At 33.9% G+C, this 21,255-nt stretch overlaps 2 protein-coding genes across 2 annotated transcripts; one reads left to right on the top strand and one right to left on the bottom strand.

Annotated features, from left to right (window-relative positions):
• Window positions 1-6,164: 6,164 nt before the first annotated feature.
• On the bottom strand, window positions 6,165-14,467 carry LOC133328961 (uncharacterized). The gene is made up of 4 exons (XM_061537465.1): window positions 13,939-14,467; window positions 13,303-13,436; window positions 8,535-8,994; window positions 6,165-7,060 (listed from the first exon to the last, which is right to left on the bottom strand). Exons 1-4 carry the CDS (start codon window positions 14,465-14,467, stop codon window positions 6,165-6,167), a joined length of 2,019 nt encoding a protein of 672 aa, XP_061393449.1.
• Window positions 14,468-17,679: 3,212 nt separating this feature from the next.
• On the top strand, window positions 17,680-20,975 carry LOC133328950 (medium-chain specific acyl-CoA dehydrogenase, mitochondrial). The gene is made up of 3 exons (XM_061537454.1): window positions 17,680-17,723; window positions 19,662-20,012; window positions 20,076-20,975. Exons 1-3 carry the CDS (start codon window positions 17,706-17,708, stop codon window positions 20,961-20,963), a joined length of 1,257 nt encoding a protein of 418 aa, XP_061393438.1. The 5' UTR covers window positions 17,680-17,705; the 3' UTR covers window positions 20,964-20,975.
• The last annotated feature ends 280 nt before the right edge of the window (window positions 20,976-21,255 follow it).

Genomic DNA, 21,255 nt, shown 5'->3' with positions numbered 1-21,255 from the left:
AAAGCGTTAAGTTCGGCCGGGCCGAACTTTGGATACCCTCCACCATATATATACTGACAGGTACTAGAAATAAAAATATAGGGAACATACCTATACCGACATTTGATAACTATTTTAATATAAACAAGTGAAAAAGCGTTAAGTTCGGACGGGCCGGTTATATGGAGACTATCCCTAAAAAGGGTGAAAATTAATAATTTTTGGTGGGGAGATTTGTAACCATATACGACTACAAAATACCAAATTTCTGCGAATTCGGTTGAAAAGCGCGCTCAAGAACCTCAAAATATCAAAAATTGGGGCACCGTTATATGGGGGCTACCCGAAAAAATTGACCCATATTTATACTTTTTTGTGGAGAGATTTGCTACCCAATAAGAACTCAAATTACTAAACTACAGCCGATTCGGTCAAAACCACCTTAAAACTGGAAATTGGGATGTACTCTTATATGGGGGGAAACAGAAAAAGTGGACCTATACTGAAAACCGCGCTACCGAAAATTGGGGGGTACCCTTATATGGGGGCTACCCGAAAAAATTGACCTATATTTATAATTTTTAATATAGAGATTTTCTACCCAATAAGAACTCAAAGTACCGCGAAGTACCAGCGAATTCGGTCGAAAAATGCAATCAAACCCCCCAAAATACCGTAAAATTGGGCGTACCCTTATATGGGGGCTATCTTATTTTATAATTTTTAGTGGAGATATAATTTTTGGTGGAAAGATTTGATACCCAATAAGAACTCAATGTGCCAAATTGTCCTCAGACAGACAGACGGACATGGTTATATCGTCATAGAATTTTACGGTGATCAAGAATATACATATATACTTTATAGGGTCGGAAATGATTATTTCGATGAGTTACAAACGGTAAAATAAAATTAATATACCCTCCATACTATGGTGGAGGGTATAAAAATGTGCTTAAAAGCTTAAAAAAAATATTGGGGTATGGTGTACCCAAAAAGGACCGACATATTCCATTTCCAATATCAAATCTCATAGAAGTGGTACCAACGTATGTGCAAAATTCCAAAGCTCTGTCTTCAATATTGCGACCTCAATGCGACGGACATGGCTAAATCGACAACGAATAGCCGTTAAGAATAAATGGTTAATATTTCATTATTAAATATTAAAAATTTTGTTCTAGAAATTTTTAGCACTATTTTCTGGCACTTTTTTAAATTATTTAGCACTTTCTAGCATTTTTTTCAACAAAATCTAGCATTTTCCTCAACAAAGTTTTGGCAACACTGCCCCCAATCCAAGTACTAGTGCTGGTGTCAGAATGTCCGTGAATCCAGCAACAAGTCAACCTATTCCAATAAATTCACAGTCGTATATAATTCAATTGTTGAGGATCATGGATCAAGAGAGCGTCGGGGATGCTCCTGGAAGCATAAGGTCGATGGTCCAAGTCAGGAAATGGAGAAGGTTCATTCAGCCATTCAACATTTGAATGAAGCTATTTCAGATTGACCAACAACAGGAACAGTAATGACCAAAATACGGCTAATCGACAACCTCCACCACTCCATAGTACAGCTCAACCTCCATCTTCACAAAGCGAACATAATATAAACATTCCCAGTCGGAATATAATAACACTCTCAATTGGTAGTACCGGGCATGGTACAATAGTACAAGGTAGGGCAGCTTGAGGTGAATAACAAAAAAGCAACTATGCACGTGTGGCCTCTTCTGCCAAAAATAAAATAAATATACCAAACAAGTGTTTGTGTTTATTTGACATTTTTTTTTCAACACAAAACTAAAAACGCGAAAAATTAATGAAAGGTTATGATTTCTTCCCAAAATTCAGTAGGGAATGTTTCTTTCATCCATAATAAAGTAATTACTTCCAGATGAACGTGTTAAAAACTTTATTTTCATTTTATTAAATTTTAATATATTTCAATTTATTTTGAATTTATTTGACATTGTATTCAAAACAATACACACACATACACAAAATATGTATTTTGATTTGATGGAACAAGCCACCTTGAGAAAAAATTGTAATGAGTTGGTAGCTGTGCCCTACCTTGTAATAATTATACCATGGTACCGGGTATGGTCAGGGCAGCATCGTACACAGGATTTCATTTTGGGGGAGCCGGTAGTACAAAATGGAAAAATTCGCTGTGACAAACATAAATTTACTGTGAAAAAATCATTTCGTACGTCCCTGGGTCACATTTCAGTGGAAGATTTCATTTATACGTTAGAGTATTTTCAAAAACATTACCAGTTGGCATGGGACGAAATTTTAAATGAGTTCCACACTTTGGTGTCAGGACCCGTCTATGACAAAATCCTCGCTCTCAATGTAATCGAAGAGAGCGATTCACCTTGGTGCAACAGGACAACAGTTGTAAGAAAACCAGGAAAGAACAGATTCTGTCTAGATGCGCGAAAATTAAATGGATTGACTGTAAAGGATGCACATCCTTTGTAATACGTAAACAGCGTCGACCTGAAATACATATTGTGGCAAATCGAGCTAGAAGGGGATGCCAAGCCATATACTACGTTTACAGTACCAGGTCGACCGCTTTATCAATTCCACGTAATGCCATTTGTTCATTGTAATGCGGCGCAACGATTATGCCGTTTAATTGACAAGGTCATACCAGGAAGATTGAAGTCAAACGTATTTATATATCTAGACGATCTCTTAATTATTGCGGATGATTTCGATAATCATTTACGGCTTTTGAACGAGCTAGCTGAATGTATGCAGAGGGCCAATATCTCGGTTTTGTAATTGGAAGTGGGTGTCTAAAAACCGATAATAAAGTGCCATACAAAAGATACAGGTACAAGAGAAGTATGAAGCTTCTTGGGAACTGGGAAAACCCAATAGCAGTCTATTCACAAAAACGGTGAAAGAATGCTTAGTCGCTGTGCTAGCTGTAAATTGATTCCGACCTTACATCGAGTTGATAAAATTCACCATAATTACAGATCACGCCTGTAGACGGGATGTCTGTAGATTCCGACATAATAGTGGAAGAGATATACGACGAAAATCTATCAGATTTCGAGACTACGGCCTTCGAAAGTGAAGAGTATGTAGACATCAAAACCGCTATAAATCAGAACAATGAATGACTGCCAGATTTAAAAGTCGAAGGAGATAAAATTTTCATAGGAACGAAACATCTGATCTCTATAAAGGATTTGAATGGAAATTATGAATATCCCAAGAGATAATATGCGCCTTGATAGAAAAAGCCTATAATTATAAGGAAGCAGTTCACGACGGCATAACAAAAACCGTTTATAATTATTTTCTTGTGTCAATATGTCCACGTCTTTAAAATTCGGTGTATGCACAAAAACTGGACATACACCGAATTTTAAAGACGTGGGCATATTGACACAAGAAAATAATTATAAACGACGATTTTTTACATTAGAAATGTTAAACATAATTAATGTACCTAACGATAGAAGAATGAATTATAAGACTGACACGGACCACTGTGCACATATTTATAGAAACATAGTTCATAAGCACAGACGAGAAAAAAGAAAAACTTAGTTTAGCATAGACGGTGATGAAAATCGGTTGCTTTTCTCATAAAAGTAAGATCTGTGCAATACAATTAAGTCTATATCTTTAAAATATTTGTATGTTTTGTAGTATTTCCCTGAAGATGACTGCCGAAGACAGTCGAAATATTGGAAAATAAAAATAAACAAAAAAGAAAAACATAAACAACGAGGTTTTCAATTGACCTAGAGCCAAAACAAAAATCCACAAGAATGAAATTTTTTTTCTTAAAAAATTATACCAGTATCCATCTATGATTCATACTTTTAGGAAATATTAGCAAAAATTTTCAAAATTTGGTGATTGTCACACAATCAACATAATTATTACCTGCTTATTCATGAAAAGAAATGTACAAATTACGCGGATATGAAAAAGTAGTTTTATGATTTGGGGATAAATATTACAAAACCACATACAGGTACCATATAAAAAACCAATTTCATATATCCATTATTGGAATATTCTTCTTTTTGTATGATTTTTGTACAGGTAGTCTTATGCAATACATTTTTCCGATTAGCGCAATCGATTATCAGTCAAAATGCATTCCAATGGAATTTTCAGTTACGAGTTGGCCGTCACTAGACACCCTTTTTAGTTATAAAATATTTATTATGTTAAAATGTTGATGCTAATATTACTAATTTTTAATAAAATTTAAAAAATATATTTATTAATTCTATTGAAAAACAATAAAAATATAAATTTTATTCAAACAAAAAATAAAAGATAAATACATCTTTTGGTTTTCCAACAAATGGAACACTACGATTTTAAGTGTTCCGCCAAGTGGATCACTACAATTTTTAGTGTTCCGTCAAATGGAACACTACGATTTTTAGTGTTCCGACCGCGGTACGCTACGACTTTTTAGTGTTCCGACCGCGGAACACTACGAATTTTTAGTGTTCCGACCGCGTTACACTACGATTTTTAGTGTTCCGACAGCGGATTTCGTTGTGCTCCAGAACAGTAACACTAAAATATTTTTTAATGTTTGTGTACCGGAACACTAACGCTAAATTTTTTTTAGTGTTTGTGTTCCTGGTACGGTACACTACGATAGTGTACCGTTTTTTTGCGAACACTGTCCGGAGGTAATACATAGTGATAATGGGAAGCAATTCGTATCGAAATGATCAAGAATTACAAAAAATCACATGACAACTGCGTTCTACTCTACTCAATCAAATGTATCCGAGCGAGTTAACCAGTCGGTATTAGCGGCGATAAGAACCTATGTTGAAAAAGATCACCGCGACTGGGATCTATATCTTTCTGAAATTGAACAGACACTGCGGACCTCAGTACATTCAGAATAAATGAAGTAGTGCCAAATCGAAACAAAATTTAACATGTGTTCATAAAAGAGATGGAAGTTTCCAAAACACTTAATTTTTTTCTGTTTATACCGCATTTTTTGTGCTAGGCTAAGAACTTTCCGAACCCGCATTAAGGCCTGCTAGGTATTGACCACATAGTATTCATAATTACGTTTATATAAAAAGCTAAATTCGATGCATATGCAATTTACAAATCTTCGGACTTGATCTAGGACTGGAAAAAATATTACGACGTGCAAAGCTTGGAACAAATTGGGCATTTCTCTAGGCTACGTAAAAATATTACGATAACCAAAGATTGGATGAAATTTGGATATTCCGTTCGTTTCCTATAAGATTTAAAAAGTTTTAAAAATGTTGACTCTTTGTGGAGGGGGTACTAGAAGGAGTGGACCATAAGTCCCCTCTCCCAACAATATACAGAGGTATGGTTAAAATGTAAGATAGTGCAAAATTTGCTTAAATTGGATGCTCCGTATAAAATCATTTTCAGCACAATTTTTAACATACGAAATATTAAGATGTGCATGAATTTAGCAGGCAATGTTTTCGGTGTTTTTGATATTTTTAAATTTGGTCGCCTTACATTACACGATAAATGTATTTGCTTATTCACCTACCTGTATCCAGTTTCACTTCGAACAGAATGTAATTTCCCTGAACCTAAAAACGGAGTCGTCTAAAGTATATTAATGGAAAAACATGTACACACATCATCAAATATTTTAGTTGCTACTATTAAAATCTACACTTCCACATTGACGCAATAAATCAAAAAGAATACATAGGTATATATACAAAATTATACATTTATTTTAAAATAAAAATACTGCTAATTCATAACACAACTAAATATGTATTCATATCTATGATAATTTATTAGATGATCCAAAGTAATTTTAATATACGCCGTGCAAATATGATATTCATATTCACTATAAAGTAGAACAATTAATCAATTGTATGATTTCATAAAACTTATGATATTCTGGTGTACAATCCAATGGGACAAACACTGCAACCTCCGACGTTGATACTACAATTGCCACTGAAAAGATTGTGGGTTTTGTTATTTATTTTCGTCTATATGATGTTGAATATCAAAAGTTTACGGTGAATGAATTAAAACAAAATAAATTTAATATAATAGAAATTCAAAATATACTATTCATAAATTGGATTCTTTCTTTTTTATTTAAACTAGACAGATGCACGAAAATACAATAGTTGAAAAATATAGTTACAGTTACCACTCCAGGCCAGCTGGAATATCGCCACGTTGTTTTCGCAAGCTTTTGAAGCACGTTGAATCAGATACATTAGGAGCATATTCGTCCTGTTCAATGAGTATACACTCGTCATCAACATCTTCAGTGTTAATGTGGGGTTTTTCAGACGAGCTTATGACAATTCTCTCGGTTAGTTTGCAGTATTCTTGATTGGTCTTACGCAAATAATTATACAATGCTATACTACCCAGAATGATTTTTTGGGCCTCCGCTTCGCAAAGACGCAGTGGTTGACCCAAAACAGGAAACATGTTGGTCAATATACACAATGCATCATTAGTCTCAGCGTTGTTAATCGCGCTGAACTCTAACTCAGATATTGCTTTCAAGTAATGTTTTTCTGGCAGTGAATAGCTACTGGCAAATGAGTATGACCTACAGCTTCCGTTGGCATCCTTGACCACAGCAGGAATAAGCATTGTGTCGCCCTCAATTAATGTCCGAATTTTGGATTTTTCAAAAATTTCATCGTAAAATTTCGCTTTTGTTTTTTCCACATCTAAATGTAAGAAATTATAATTTCCATCCACTATAGCCGTTAGTATTAGAGGTGGTTGTTTGGAGCAGCTTTTATCCTCACCAGCATCCCATAAAATAGCACGCGGTTTAACTGGCTGGCTGCTGGGAGTGTGGAACACAACTTGTCGCATTATCAGATGACCCAAACAATTTGATATTTGCTGAGACTGTTGCATGCCACGAATGACACCAATCCACTGTTCGTCGGTTTTTGGTAAGGATACGTATTCGTCTTTCAACAACTCGTATATTTTTTCACAAATATCTGCTATCATCTTGATTATTACTGGTTTGGATGCACGGAAACAATAATTACGGCATGAATTCACTTCACCTGTGGATGAGATAAAACAAAATAAATAAATATAATTATTTGGTACATTGATTTGAATGATTAACTGTAGATCCGCATGTTTGCTCAATTTCTAAAAAATCTAATGTTTGTCATCAGATGGAACAAGTAAAAAAGTGTCAGTCGGCCGACATATACATATATGTCCCCCTTGGTTTGCGGAGGTATTCGGAATTACACACAGGCTTTAATATTCGCTTTACATATGGCAAAAAATAAAGCAAAAATAAATCATACGATATTGAGAAAATTGAATATTATATTTAGACAAAACGAAGCAGAAAGTCTTCAATCGACGTTCCAGGTTGGTTTACAAGTGTTGAAAACGTGATCTTTCTTTGTATGGAATTTGTGTGCCTCTTGCCTGCTATATCAGGAAAAAAATTTAAAGGAACCTGACTTCCTCTTCAAAAGTATTCTTCTGAATTTTATTGGTCATGACTCAAATCGATATATTCAGCTTTTTGAATTGCAATTGAGTCTACAAATGGTTCATGAGGGAAGGTGAGTTTACCGAGAGCTAGCTTTCAAGGGATTCTGAGAAGAAATATTTATACTTTTTAGGTTTATCTTTTATCATTGGTAGAATGATTTATCATTGGTCTGTTTGTGACTTCTGCACATTCAAAACCTTAGTCAGAGGAGCCTTTGAACATGTTTGATACTTCCTGCGACCTTACAACAACAATAATATACAATGGCACTGCGAAAACCACAACGGTACCAACCAATCTTTACTATTTCAAAGATCGCAGTCGACAAAAAACTAGAAAAATTATCTTCTACCTATAGAAAATTCACCTACAAACTTTAAATGTTTTAGAACCTGCATCGAATTGTTTTGTTCGATAATGTATTATACTTATTTGGAATCCAAAAAGCCTCATACCAGTCAATTGGATTAGGAAATGTGGCCGAGTATGGGCTAATTTCCAAATTTGAACAGATACTTTCCATTTCAATACTATTTTTTTAAATATTTAGAATATATATCGATACCCCCACAATAAGCCCATTTGGGTTTTATTTGCTTGACACATGTTGAGTTAGCGTAGGTGCATTTGAAGTTCCGAAAATTTGAAATTATAAGTAAATTACTTTCGCGTAGCCAAATTTCCCATGGAAGAAAGTCTTGAACCCCCAACCAATGAGGGCAAATTGCGTGTTATGTAGAAAGGAATGTAAAAGGGAAAATTCAACCTCGTATGGAAACAAGTAATTAAAATAACTGGGAAGTGAACGAATCACATACTTTATATTTGGTGTTGGTTTCAATTATTTGAGCCCGTGATATAATATACAACATCGACAACATCGATAAAACAATTCTAAACTAGAAATAATTATTAGGTTAATTAGGACGGACCACTCCCTCTGACTGACTACATTGAAATTGAAAATTAATATGCAAATTAATTACAACGGAATTTGTTTACAATAAATGTAAAGTACTTACCGGTTGCCAGATATTTCAATGTTATTGCTATTCTCTCCTCTGCACTAAATGTTTTCTTCTTTCGCTGCGGTTCCAAAACCATTACAAGAGGTTCCAATATATTGACTAGATGCCGAAATTGTTTTTCTGTTATGCTAAAGAAGTGATTGATGTGGTACACTTCGTTACTGCGAAAGAGCAAATCTTTTCGTAAATTTTCCTTGTTTAGGAATTCGTGTTGATATTTCTTCAGCCATTCCTTGGTCCACTCCATTCTTCGTCGACAATTAAGTATGCCCGAAATATCTAATGCTGACATTCTTATGGGATGCTGCTGCTGTTGTTGTTGCAACTGTCGTTGGTTGGATATTGCAGTCGCAACGTTCGTTAGGTCAGCGTTCGTACAATTCACTTTTGATTCGCGTTCTTTCAACACTCCAATAACCTTCACTTTAAGCTTATCCATATTTTCTATACTTTGCTAGGTAGACAAATTTAAAGAACCTAAATTTTATTTCAAGTTCGATTTTTTCTCTTTGTGAAATCACAAATGTGTAAATTTACACGAACATTGGCAGTACCGATTAGGACGACTACTAACTACATTTTTACGAAAAGTGTCAACGGCGTAATTCGGGTATCTCGATTTATACGTTTCTTACAACAATAATCTTTGGGCAGCTCGGTCTCTATAGCACTACTCTCGATTATTAAAATAATGTGATAAATTGGAAGATACTCGTTTATTTTTCTGTGGATCCAAGCGATTGATTATTTTAAGAAAGAAAAACAATAAAAAATGTGTACGTCATATACAGATGTTATTGTTTACGTTCTGAGCAGGGTTGCCAATGTTTTCTGTGTCTTGTCTCAATTCCGACTGTTTGTGCCCAGAAATTATAGCAATAATAACATGAAGATGTGTACACACTAATGAGAACATTACTGAAATATCGTTTTGTCACAAAGGAGAAAATACACCTCTACCTTATGGCCAATAATGTCAGAATAAATCAAAACAAATGCAACAATCGTTCTGTTCATTTGACATATATTTAACATTTTACCAAAAAACGCGAAAAATGAATGGAATGTCATGTTTTCTTTTCAAGATCGAGTTGGGGATATGATAACATGTTATTTCATTTACAAATCATACATTTCTTCTTAACGTATTCATCTTCAAACAAATCGATTTTCGAATATTTTTCAAAACATAACTAACATACACAGTCACACATTTTGTATATGACTTTGGTTCTTTTCATTTCAAATGAAAGCCCCCATCCTTTTTTGAATTCATATGTCGAGACCTGATTATGGACGACATATATCAAAAGAAAAGTCTAAAAAATTCAAATTTTTGGAAAAGTTATGAGACCTTCAATATGGAGAAGAGGGAAAAATGTGTACAGTACCAATTTGTTTATACAGTCCAAATTATTTAAATTGCTTCGTATTCGAATTGTATGAATTCTGCCATTAGAATTACATTTGATTCTTGTAAAAAATAATGTAGAGAATAATTACGGAAAAATTCGGGGCACAATGGGTTTTATATAAATATAAAAAAATAAGTGCTTGGGTGTATTTGTAATAATAAAAGAATAAAGAACAAAATGTATACGCATACATATATGTTCCAAAATATTACTTATTATTATTATTTTTTAACGAATTTCGGTTCAAACATCCGATACGTGTCAGATTTTTTTTACGATTTTCGAATTAAATATTCGAAAGTATTCAATTCAATTTATTTCATAAACAAGAACCTAGCCCAAAGGGTCATGAGCGATTCCAAAAACTTCTTTACATGGACTACTCCAAAAGCTTAAAATTAACAGTATATCACTTAATTATATCATAACCAACAATACATGAACTACTCCAAAGGCTTAAAATTAATTAACGATTAATTATTAATAAATTCATAAATTCAAATTAAAACATATGAAAAATAAAAATATATGAAACTAAGCATAGGATAAATCATCTATAAATATTTACATTAAAATCCATGAACATCTGCATATTGAAGTAACTTTTTCTTGTAACATTTTAACGAAACACTGAATATTTTGAGAACCTGTGGCAAACTATTGAACACCCGAGCTACCTTTACATGGAAAGACTTCTCCAACAATGGGTTCAAACGAGGCACTTGGATTTGAGTATTTCTCACAGACCTACTGAACGAAAAAAGTTCAACTACTGAGGAAGGAGTTTGGGTTTTTGTAAACCTTATAGAAAAAAAGCATACCTCTGATTTTAAGGAAATCATCAAACGAAGTGCCAAGAAACTCTTTGACATAAGGAGAAACATGATCACGTAACTTAAGTACAAACACATAACGCATTACTCTGTGGAATAAAAGCCGAAGTTTGCGCAAGACAAAACCACAGCTGCCACCAAAAATCTCAACACAATACATAATGTGAGGCATAATCAGCGCATGTACTACCTGTATCCTAATATTTTTCGGCAGGGCAACGTCCAAACAGTATAACTTTCGTAAAATAAAGTTTACCTTGGACACTAACGAATTAACATGCACATCAAACACCAAACCACTATCAAGCAACAATCCAAGACACTTCATGGAGCTTACAGCATCTATAGGGGAACTATAGATGGAAACATTTATTGAATCCGCTCGCATGTTGCCAAAATACATAACTTTGGTTTTCTCGACATTTATTGAGAGCCTATTGGTAGACAACCACGTAACTAACACATTAACAGTGAAATCAATCGAGGCCTGCAACACATCCATGAACACATATTCTCCTTTAAATAATATTTGTATATCATCTGCAAACGCAAATGACATACAACTTCTACTATTAATACTACTGAACATATCATTAACATACATTACAAACAACAGGGGACCAAGAACAGACCCCTGAGGCACACCACTACTTACTGGCAACATACTCGAAAAACAATTTTTACAAGCAACATATTGTTTTCTGCCAAACAAATATGAAAAAATTAGCTTACATGCTGACGATGAAAAATTAAAGAACCGATACAACTTATCAACCAATATGGAATGACTGATTCTATCGAAAGCCTTCTCAAGGTCCATGGTATAATAATAAAAGGTAACAGCAAGTGTTTTTGTACAAAAAACGATACAACAACCACATGGAAATTTGTTGTTGTAAGTTCTACTAGTGTCAACTCATTTGACAGAAAAATGTAAACAAACAAACAAATTATCATCAAATTATTTTTATTTTGAAAATGAAATATTTTCGAATCCTCAAAATAAAAATAGAAAAACATGAATGAAAATCTATCAAATGTATATTTATATCGCTTCCACATCATTCCTATAATTGAGCCATTGTCATATATATGTGTAACACATATGAAAATGCTGGGAATAGCGAGTTATTCCTTCAAGAAAGATTTGCTGCCTCAAACTTTCCCAGCAGACAGATTGAGTAAATTGAATACGGGAGCACATTAATAAAGAACAATTTCAAATTGTATGCGTTCCCAATTTTCCTGTTGGGTGATTTTTAAAAACATAATTTGTCAAATTCATATTGACACTAGTATTACGTTGGAATCAAATCAGCTGGGATTTGCTGTTACCTTTTATAATTGTACCATGCTCAAGGTCCAGTGACAATAACACTCCACAACCACCAGCACCAACAGTTTTCCTTACATTGTCAGTCAAGCCGACAAGCAGGGATGTCGTACTACGATTACGTCTAAATCCATATTGGCTATCATGCAGTAGTGATCGCTCATTAATATAACCAAACATTTGATCCTTTAGGATATGTTCCACCATTTTAGATAAAATAGGCATTATGGATATAGGTCGGTAATCTCTAGTATCTTTACTTTTATGTATAGGCACCACTTTAGCAATTTTCCACACATCAGGGAACGAAGACGTTGTTAAAATTGAGTTCACAACGTGCAACAAATGTCCCCCAATCAAGGGAAACAGTAACTTCAAAAATTTTAGCTTGAAACCATCGTAACCCACAGCTCTGGACCTAATTTTGCCATAAGTTCAAACAAATCAACTGCACGAAACGAAAATCCATCATAATATCCTACAAGAACACTGGAAACATCAAACTGGCTAATAGACTGGTTAGATACAAAATTATAATTTAACCTCTCAACATCTACATCATCTACCTCACTATCTTTATCATTTATACCATTCTTATTTAAAATTGACCATATTTCCTTCGTGGTTTTATCAGCAAACATGTCCTTATGTGCATCTAGTTTTATTCTCCTAACAACTTTTTTCGCTCGATTGCGCCAAGTACAATAATTTCTCCAGTTTATCAGTTTCTTGTCACGAAGATATGCTTTATAGGCAATATCTCGAAGTTTTAAATGATAGCGCACATCTGGAGACTTAAACCAATCAAATCAATCAATATCATGTACATGACGAAGCCCACTGTTGAGTATATCAATTTGATTATTAACATCAGCTACACAATACACATTATCTAAGCCACACAAAGAAACGGCATCAAAAAGAGCAACAGGGTCAACTGAGTCATAATCTGGATACTCGTAAAACTGGCTAATCTGACGACAAGGCATACTAAGAGAAATAAATATAAATGAATGGTCCGAAATACCAGGACACGAAAATTGATTCGATAAAACCAACGAATTCACACAAGAAATAAGAAAACAATCCAATAACGAGGTAGAACAATGTGCAATGTCAACATGAGTCGGCATTGAATTATGCACAACAGATAGATTCATTCTATTACAACACTGTCTTACAACTAAACTACGCGACAAATCAAACATTTTATTGTTGAAATCTCCCATAATAACATCATTGGAGTACTTAACAACAATATCAGCTATTTCTTCTTCCATGGCAACAATATCACCATGTGGTAAATAAACTACACCTATTAACACAACATTGTTATTAATTACAACTTCACGGAAAACATACTCAACCACACCAAAATAATTGCCTTTGCAAAGCAATTTATGTTTCATACATTGAGAAACATTCAACACAACACATCCTCCTCTATTATCAAGGCGATCACTCCTATAACAAACATAATTGGGTATTTGTATCGAATCAGATGATACCATAGGTTTTAACCAGGATTCAGTGACCCCGAAAATGTCAAGATTTTTTCCTTCTAAAATATTCCTAAGTTCATGGATTTTAAACGTATTTCTACTCAAATTGAAACTTCGAACATTAATATGACCAATATTGAAATTATTGTTCAAGTTAGATAGATGATTATTTAAAAAGCCATTATCGCTTATTACATCACCCAAATTTTAATTCATTGCCAAAAAAAAAATAAATGAAAAAACCCCGGAAATTTATAAAAATAAATAAATAATTATACTAATAAAATATAAAGAATTAACTGCTCCCAATATTACCACTACTCAGCCCAGAAGTAGAAGCTGGTACATCATCAGCACTCAACAAACTTATGCACCGATCCACATCATACTCATCCTCCGTGCCATTAGGAAGCATAACAATCGCTTTCGGTCTATCCGCACTCATAAGTTTAAACTTGCGAATTTTATTACTCCTCCACACCTTACGACACAGGTACATCAACTTGGAAGCAGCACGATTGTGGTGATCATTCAAATAAACTTTACTTCTTATATCAGTACCAGTAACATCACAAAGTAACAGCGGATCACGGCGCTGTTGATAACTCGCCATGAGGCTATCTCTAACATAAACAGAGTTAAATTTAACCAGTATAGATTTGCCCTTTGATATATAGCAACAATGGTTAATATCATTGGACTGAATATCAATTCCACACATTGAAGCTATTCTCTGCACCGGATCTCTCAATTTCTTTATGCCATCGGGCAAACCACTGATAATGACGTTAGACCTATTCAAGCGTCTTCTCAGAACATCGTTTTCAATCTCTACTTCTTGCATTGTTTGCTCTAATTTTTTTTATAGTACTACTGCAATCTCGCATAAATACATCATACTGCTGAATGCTCTTATCAACATCCGCACGAATTGTCTTGACAACATCTTTCATCTTCATCATAAAACTCTCAAATTGTTTCTCCAAGCATAACTTTTACGAATCAAATTCTTTTCGTACTGTTTCAAAAACAACATCATCCACGTCGCTAACACCCTCCGTATCTGCTTTACTGGTATTAGAAACATCATGGCAATCGCTTTCATTGGTCGCTACTTTCTTTATACATGCTGGACATTTGAACAAAAACATCATATTCTTTCTATTTTTGTATAAAAGTTGTGCTGCTCCTTATGGTGTTTCTACACGATATGTATTGCTGTCACTTTTTTACATATGGAAATCGAACTCGTCATGTGAAACATACGGAATATTGTATGTACATATGTATTTTTTTTCCGAATAGGACGCGCTCTATTTTCGTATGTGAAACATAAGGAAATCAGCTGTTTGAATGAAACACATTGTTGGAAGAAAATATTTCAATTGCAATTCAAAGAAAAGGATGAAAAGGCAACAATTACAAGTTATTATTTCGTTTGTAGGTGTTTAATAAAAAATGATGTTGATTTAAGAAAAAATAAAAGTGTTTTTTTGTTTATAGGTTATGTCATATGTAAAATACATATGCCGATTTGAACACAAAAATAAATGTTTTGTGTACACTGCTAATTTTGACACACATAAGGAATTACATATGGATGAAATAAGTGACAGCACATATGTAAAATACATATCGTGTAAAAACACCATTAGTAACATTCACACAATTGATGTGCAAGAACAATCCGCACATACAACATCCAACACTATTTTGGTTACCTTTAACCACACTGCTGCATGTAGGGCATATATAAGTTTTCTGTGTAGACGGCATTATTCACGAAAATGAACCGTACACAGCACAAGATACAAGATAATCCAACAACAACAGCACACAAACAACAATGTTGCAGCAAATGACACCAACACCAAGTGCGCCCAAGACTTCAAATGCAATTCCAACTGGTGTTCAGCAAATTTCTTGAGAGAATATATATACATATATATTAATTTATTTCTTCAGCAAAATGATGTATGATGACCTCTTGCTCAAAAAGCTTAAAGCGGCAGCTCAACTCGACGTCTTCTCCTTCTTCAAAAAAACTTTATTACTTTTGCAACAAACTTCGTTATAAGCAAACAAAAGTTTACTCCTTCAACTACACCCGATCTTCTTGCAAGGAATAATTAATTGCACATAAAATTATTTCTTTTTTATACTGCTCAGTAGCTATTTATTAATTTTTATAATTTTCGCGGGAGCAAAATATTTTTATTGACACTTCATTGCAGAGATGCCAGATTAAATTTTTCAGAGTTAATTTTTTAGAACCTCTGAAAAGAATCGGAAAATCTTTATATTTTCTGCCTTTTTAAATGTTCCTTTAGAGTTTTGTCCGAAATTGTGCCGAAAATCGAATATTCTATAAAATATCCCTTTATTTCACCCGAGTTTCTTCTCATTTTTTACCGACAAATTTTTCCGAATTCGTGAGCACCTTTCCACAATTTTGTTCCGATTTCGGTACGAATTCAGCATCAGAATCGGAAACTTTTGCAGCGTATCGTTCCGAATTCGGAAAAAAACTCGTAACAAATTATTAGCTGGGATGTCAAATAAATAAAAATGAAATTGAAATATGTATATTGAAATTTAATTGAAATAAGTCCTGATTTATATTAGGCGAGTTTACTAATGCAAATTCTTATCGTTCCCTTTTGAACGTCTATCAAGGCAATTCGGTTTCGAAAATATTTATTTTTTCATTTGTTGCCAATAGTTTTTTTTCACATTTAAATAAATATAAAATGTCAACAAATACGAAATACACAAAACGAATTGCTAGAAAATTGCCGGTACGAGCAATTTTTTTAAATTTCTATTCCCCTTGCCCCTTTCTCTCCAGTCAGAGACTTGCCACAAGTAAACTCGTCTAATCTAATTTGGGACTAAGAACAATTTTTCAATTTCAATTTATTTTACATACGAGAATCAAGCCCAAAGGGCCAAAGGGATTCAAAAAACAACAAAATAGAGACTACTTCAATAGCTTAAAACTAACAATTTATTAGCTTAATCATATCAGTTAGAGGGGTTCAGAACTGTTGTACTTCAAAATTCTTATGACATTCTTATAGAAAAAATTACATATTATGGATGAAACAAACATTTCATAGTATTCCCTACACGAACTTTTCTAATTATTTTGTACTCTGAGAGCGATTTTGAGAAGTTTCCCTTTTACTGGCTTTACTATTAAAAAAGTAATGGAACAAACCTAGTATTTCAGTATTTCAATAATATTTGATTATTGTGCCGATATTTTCCTAATTTTATAAGTTGTTTAAATCTCCAAACTTTGTAGATTAAATCGTAATTGCTTATAACGACTGTTGAGGAACCGGCGAAATTGGTCGCTATATGCAAAAGTAAAAAACAAAATCAAAACATTTAAAGGATTTTTTCATTCTTTTAAACTATATGTCGTTTGTAAAGTAATTCTAACTTTTTATGTGCCACAGATAGAACCGTTAAATCAATAAAATTTGAAGCTGAAGTTTAAGTCTTCAATGCAAAAATTCAGTATATTTATAAAACCATCAATATAATTTCGAATTTTTATAACAACGGTATTCAAAAATGTCGCAAAAAGTTATACCCTTTATTTGATATTTCTTATAACGATATTGATTTCGACTGTAAAAATATGCCATTCCATATAATAAATTAGTATTTTTTAAATTGAAATTCGCAATTTTCATAATTTAGGTGTTGTCATAAACATCTTGACAAAAACCTTCTTAGCACATATATATGAAGTTATATTATATAATATATTACAATGAATTAAAATTTATTATTTTTTTGAATAAATACTTTAATACATTTTTAGGAACTAAACATTAGGGTGTTATTTAAAAATTGACAGATAAACTGTTATACATTGCCATTATTTTTGTCCATCACTGCGTGTCATTGTTTGGTAGGAAGAGAAACCAAAGAGGGTCCAATGTCCAATTGATAACAATGCCACAGCACTTGCGATTTCAATTCATGAGATCCGGCTAGCCAAGCAGCTCATTCGAAAACAAGCAGCTGTTCAGTGTGGAAGGGTGATACGCGGACAAATAAAGTTGAAAATGTCTCTCTTGTATAAAGTGAGTAAAAAGGCAGTGAAATAAAAGAAAGTGCGAATAAGAGTGTACATTGAAAACAAACAATGAATAATACATATATATGTATATATATAATCCACCGTCAATTTAACATAAAACTGAAAGTAGAACATAATGTTCATATCGCTGATCGCCTGAAAGGTTTCACAAGATTGTGCTGACCTACAAACATATACAGATAGTCAGATAGTTTAGACAAAGTCCAATACGGGAAATTAACGAAGCAAAAATGATGTTATCATTTTTACACCGGTCAATATTAATTGATTGAAAACATCAACATACACACATTCCTATCTCATTTGGTTAAATGTTCCCTTTGTTTAACAAAATGCTGACGTATATATATGCCAGTACATACGATGAGTGTACAACATTACATTACATTTTGTAACATGTATCAACTTTATGGATAATCGTTTTTATTTTTATGTTGTCTACTGTTATAAATAAATAATTGTTATTTGAATTTGTTGCTCTTTGAATGTTGTTGTTCCACAATCCTATACTTGAATTTTCAATTTTCTTATAGAATTGTACTTTGACCCTGCCATTTGTCTACATATGCATATTTCTGAGAATGTATTTATGTGTGTGTTTGTTTTTATTTAACAATATAAATTGGCCAAGAACATAAGTATGTACATATGTGTTTGTTGGCACATTATAATATCTATAATTATTATGAGATAGGCGCGTGATTTTTTTTTTGCGATTGTGTCCTTATCAGATTTTTTGGAACAAATATAGTGATATACGTACATGTATGTTAATATCAATGAATATGCAAACCTGTTATTTTGGGTTTAAAAATATGTTTTGTACGTGATACATACATACTCGTATTTATACAATATCATTTTGTTAAAAATGCAACAACTAACAATTATTGAAACTGCTATTTTTTCGATTCTGCCTTTATAAACGTGATCAAATTTTATATACGGAAATAGACACTATATTGGTGGTTAACGTTGTGGCTGTAAGCCATTTTGTAAATTGCAATAGTATTTCAAAACAATTGTCTCGGTGAGGTTGTGTAGTAAAGACCGACTTACAATTTCAAGTGTTGACAGTTAGAGCAGACATGTGTTATTTTTTTACCTCCAGCTCTATGGAATATTCTGATGTACTGACTATACCGGAATTTAGGACGACAGGCTTGGAATTTCTTTACTAGCGGTTGGGATTAAGAATGTCTATCGATATAGGTTGTTCACATTTGCTGTCAATACACAGAAACTCATTTAAGGCCAATTATTGGAGAGATTATAAAAAATTTAAGTTAAAACTATGGCAGAATAACAATTTACCTTGGTTTGTATAGTCAATTAATACAACTCATATTTGGCTCTCCGTATCCCTTTGAAAAATCTAGGTAAATGTAATAGTGCAGTTATGGTTATTATATGTGTAGCAAGATGTCGTCAATATGTCGTTCCTTATAGTTCCTTTCTATAATTAGTGAGCGTTTAATTAAGGTATATAGTATGTCACGTACACAGATATAAGTATGTATGAATATGTTTGTGTTCCTAGGTCTCCATGTGTTGTAAATTCATAGTACAAACACACTTTCCAGGATGCTTATCATGAAAAATGCACTTCGTTACATGTTTTCCTAAGATTTTTGACCCTGTAGCCACAACCTAGATTTTTCCAGATTGATTCTAAAATCACCAGTATTTATTTTGAGACTCTGATCATACGTTACTCAATACGGAAATAAAGCATATCACGTGAAGTTTATTATTGTTAAAGATGTTTTCTTATAATAATTAATGTAGAAAGAAAAGTTTTATTTGTTCTTAAAGGAGAAAATGTTTTATATTTCCTTCGTTTACAAAATCATTTCAGTTTGATGATATTTAACTGACGATGATATTTAACTGACATTTCGTAAATTTTCCACACTTTTAGCTTGCCGGTACATCGGTACGCCAATTTGGCAGACGCAATTATGCCGCCGTATCACACATTTCTGCCACGGGACCATCTTTTGGCTTGACTGAGGAACAAAAGCAAATGCAGGACATGGCCCGCAAATTTGCCCGCGAAGAAATTATTCCCGTTGCTGCCAAGTACGACAAATCGGGAGAATATCCCTGGGACATTGTCAAGAAAGCATGGTCATTGGGTCTTATGAACAATCACATTCCCCAGGAATTTGGCGGTTTGGGTCTGGATAACTTTACAACTTGTCTAATTGCCGAAGAGTTGGCATATGGTTGTACTGGTATTATGACTGCTTTAGAGGCTAGTTCATTGGGTGTAAGTATTAATACACAAAGGCACTTGGTGTATTTGTTCACTATCTGTATTCACGTTTTGTAGCAAACTCCAATTATTCTCGCCGCCAATACAGAACAAAAGAAAAAGTATTTGGGCCGTCTAATTGAGGAACCCTTGGTGGCCGCTTACTGTGTTACGGAACCTGGTGCTGGTTCGGATGTTGCTGGTATTAAGACTCGTGCCGAGAAGAAGGGTGACGAATATGTTATCAACGGACAAAAGATGTGGATCACAAACGGTGGTGTCGCCAATTGGTATTTCGTTTTGGCCCGTACTAATCCCGATCCCAAATGCCCAGCTAGCAAGGCCTTTACTGGGTTCATTGTTGAACGCGATACTCCTGGGCTTACACCTGGCCGCAAAGAAATCAACATGGGCCAACGTGCATCTGACACTCGTGGTATTACATTCGAAGATGTTCGCGTTCCCAAAGAAAATGTTCTTATCGGCGAAGGAGCTGGTTTCAAAATTGCAATGGGCACTTTCGACAAAACACGAGCCCCCGTTGCTGCCGGTGCTGTTGGTCTGGCACAACGTTGTCTGGATGAAGCTCTCAAGTATTCATTGGAACGTAAAACATTTGGCGTTCCAATTGCCTACCATCAAGCTGTGCAATTTATGCTGGCCGACATGGCTATTGGTGTAGAAACCGGCCGCCTTGCTTACCGCATGGCCGCTTGGGAGGTCGATCAGGGTCGCCGTAACAGTTATTATGCCTCCATTGCCAAATGTCATGCTGCTGATATGGCCAATAAAATCGCTTCCGATGCCGTCCAAATCTTTGGAGGAAACGGTTTCAACACTGATTACCCTGTAGAAAAATTGATGCGGGATGCCAAGATTTATCAAATCTATGAGGGAACATCACAGATTCAACGCCTTATCATTTCAAGAAATATGTTTGAGGCAGCCAAGCAATCTTCCCAATAAGACTAAATTCCTAAGGAAATGTTGTCAGGTCCAAATGTAGTTATTATTATAAACTTAAGAAATATCAACAGTGGCGCTTTTATCGTTGTCTATTATAAATAAGTTGTTAAAATCATTTAATATAACATTTTATAACATTGTTAAAAGTGGTGCATTTTTCTTTTATGATTTGCTTCGGGTTAGAGTGAATAATTAGTTCTTTCGAAATAATTAACAGCCTGTTTATGTATTTCGGAAGAAAGGTTTCTTCCAATACGAAAGAAAATCAATTGGGTATATAAAAGAACTTTTA

This window comes from Musca vetustissima, unplaced genomic scaffold (genome assembly GCF_032173495.1).
Source record: "Musca vetustissima isolate MV318-11 ecotype Yass unplaced genomic scaffold, APGP_CSIRO_Mvet_v1 utg8951, whole genome shotgun sequence".
Classification (NCBI taxonomy): Eukaryota; Metazoa; Arthropoda; class Insecta; order Diptera; family Muscidae; genus Musca; species Musca vetustissima.
This window is presented reverse-complemented; position numbering and strand designations above follow the sequence as displayed.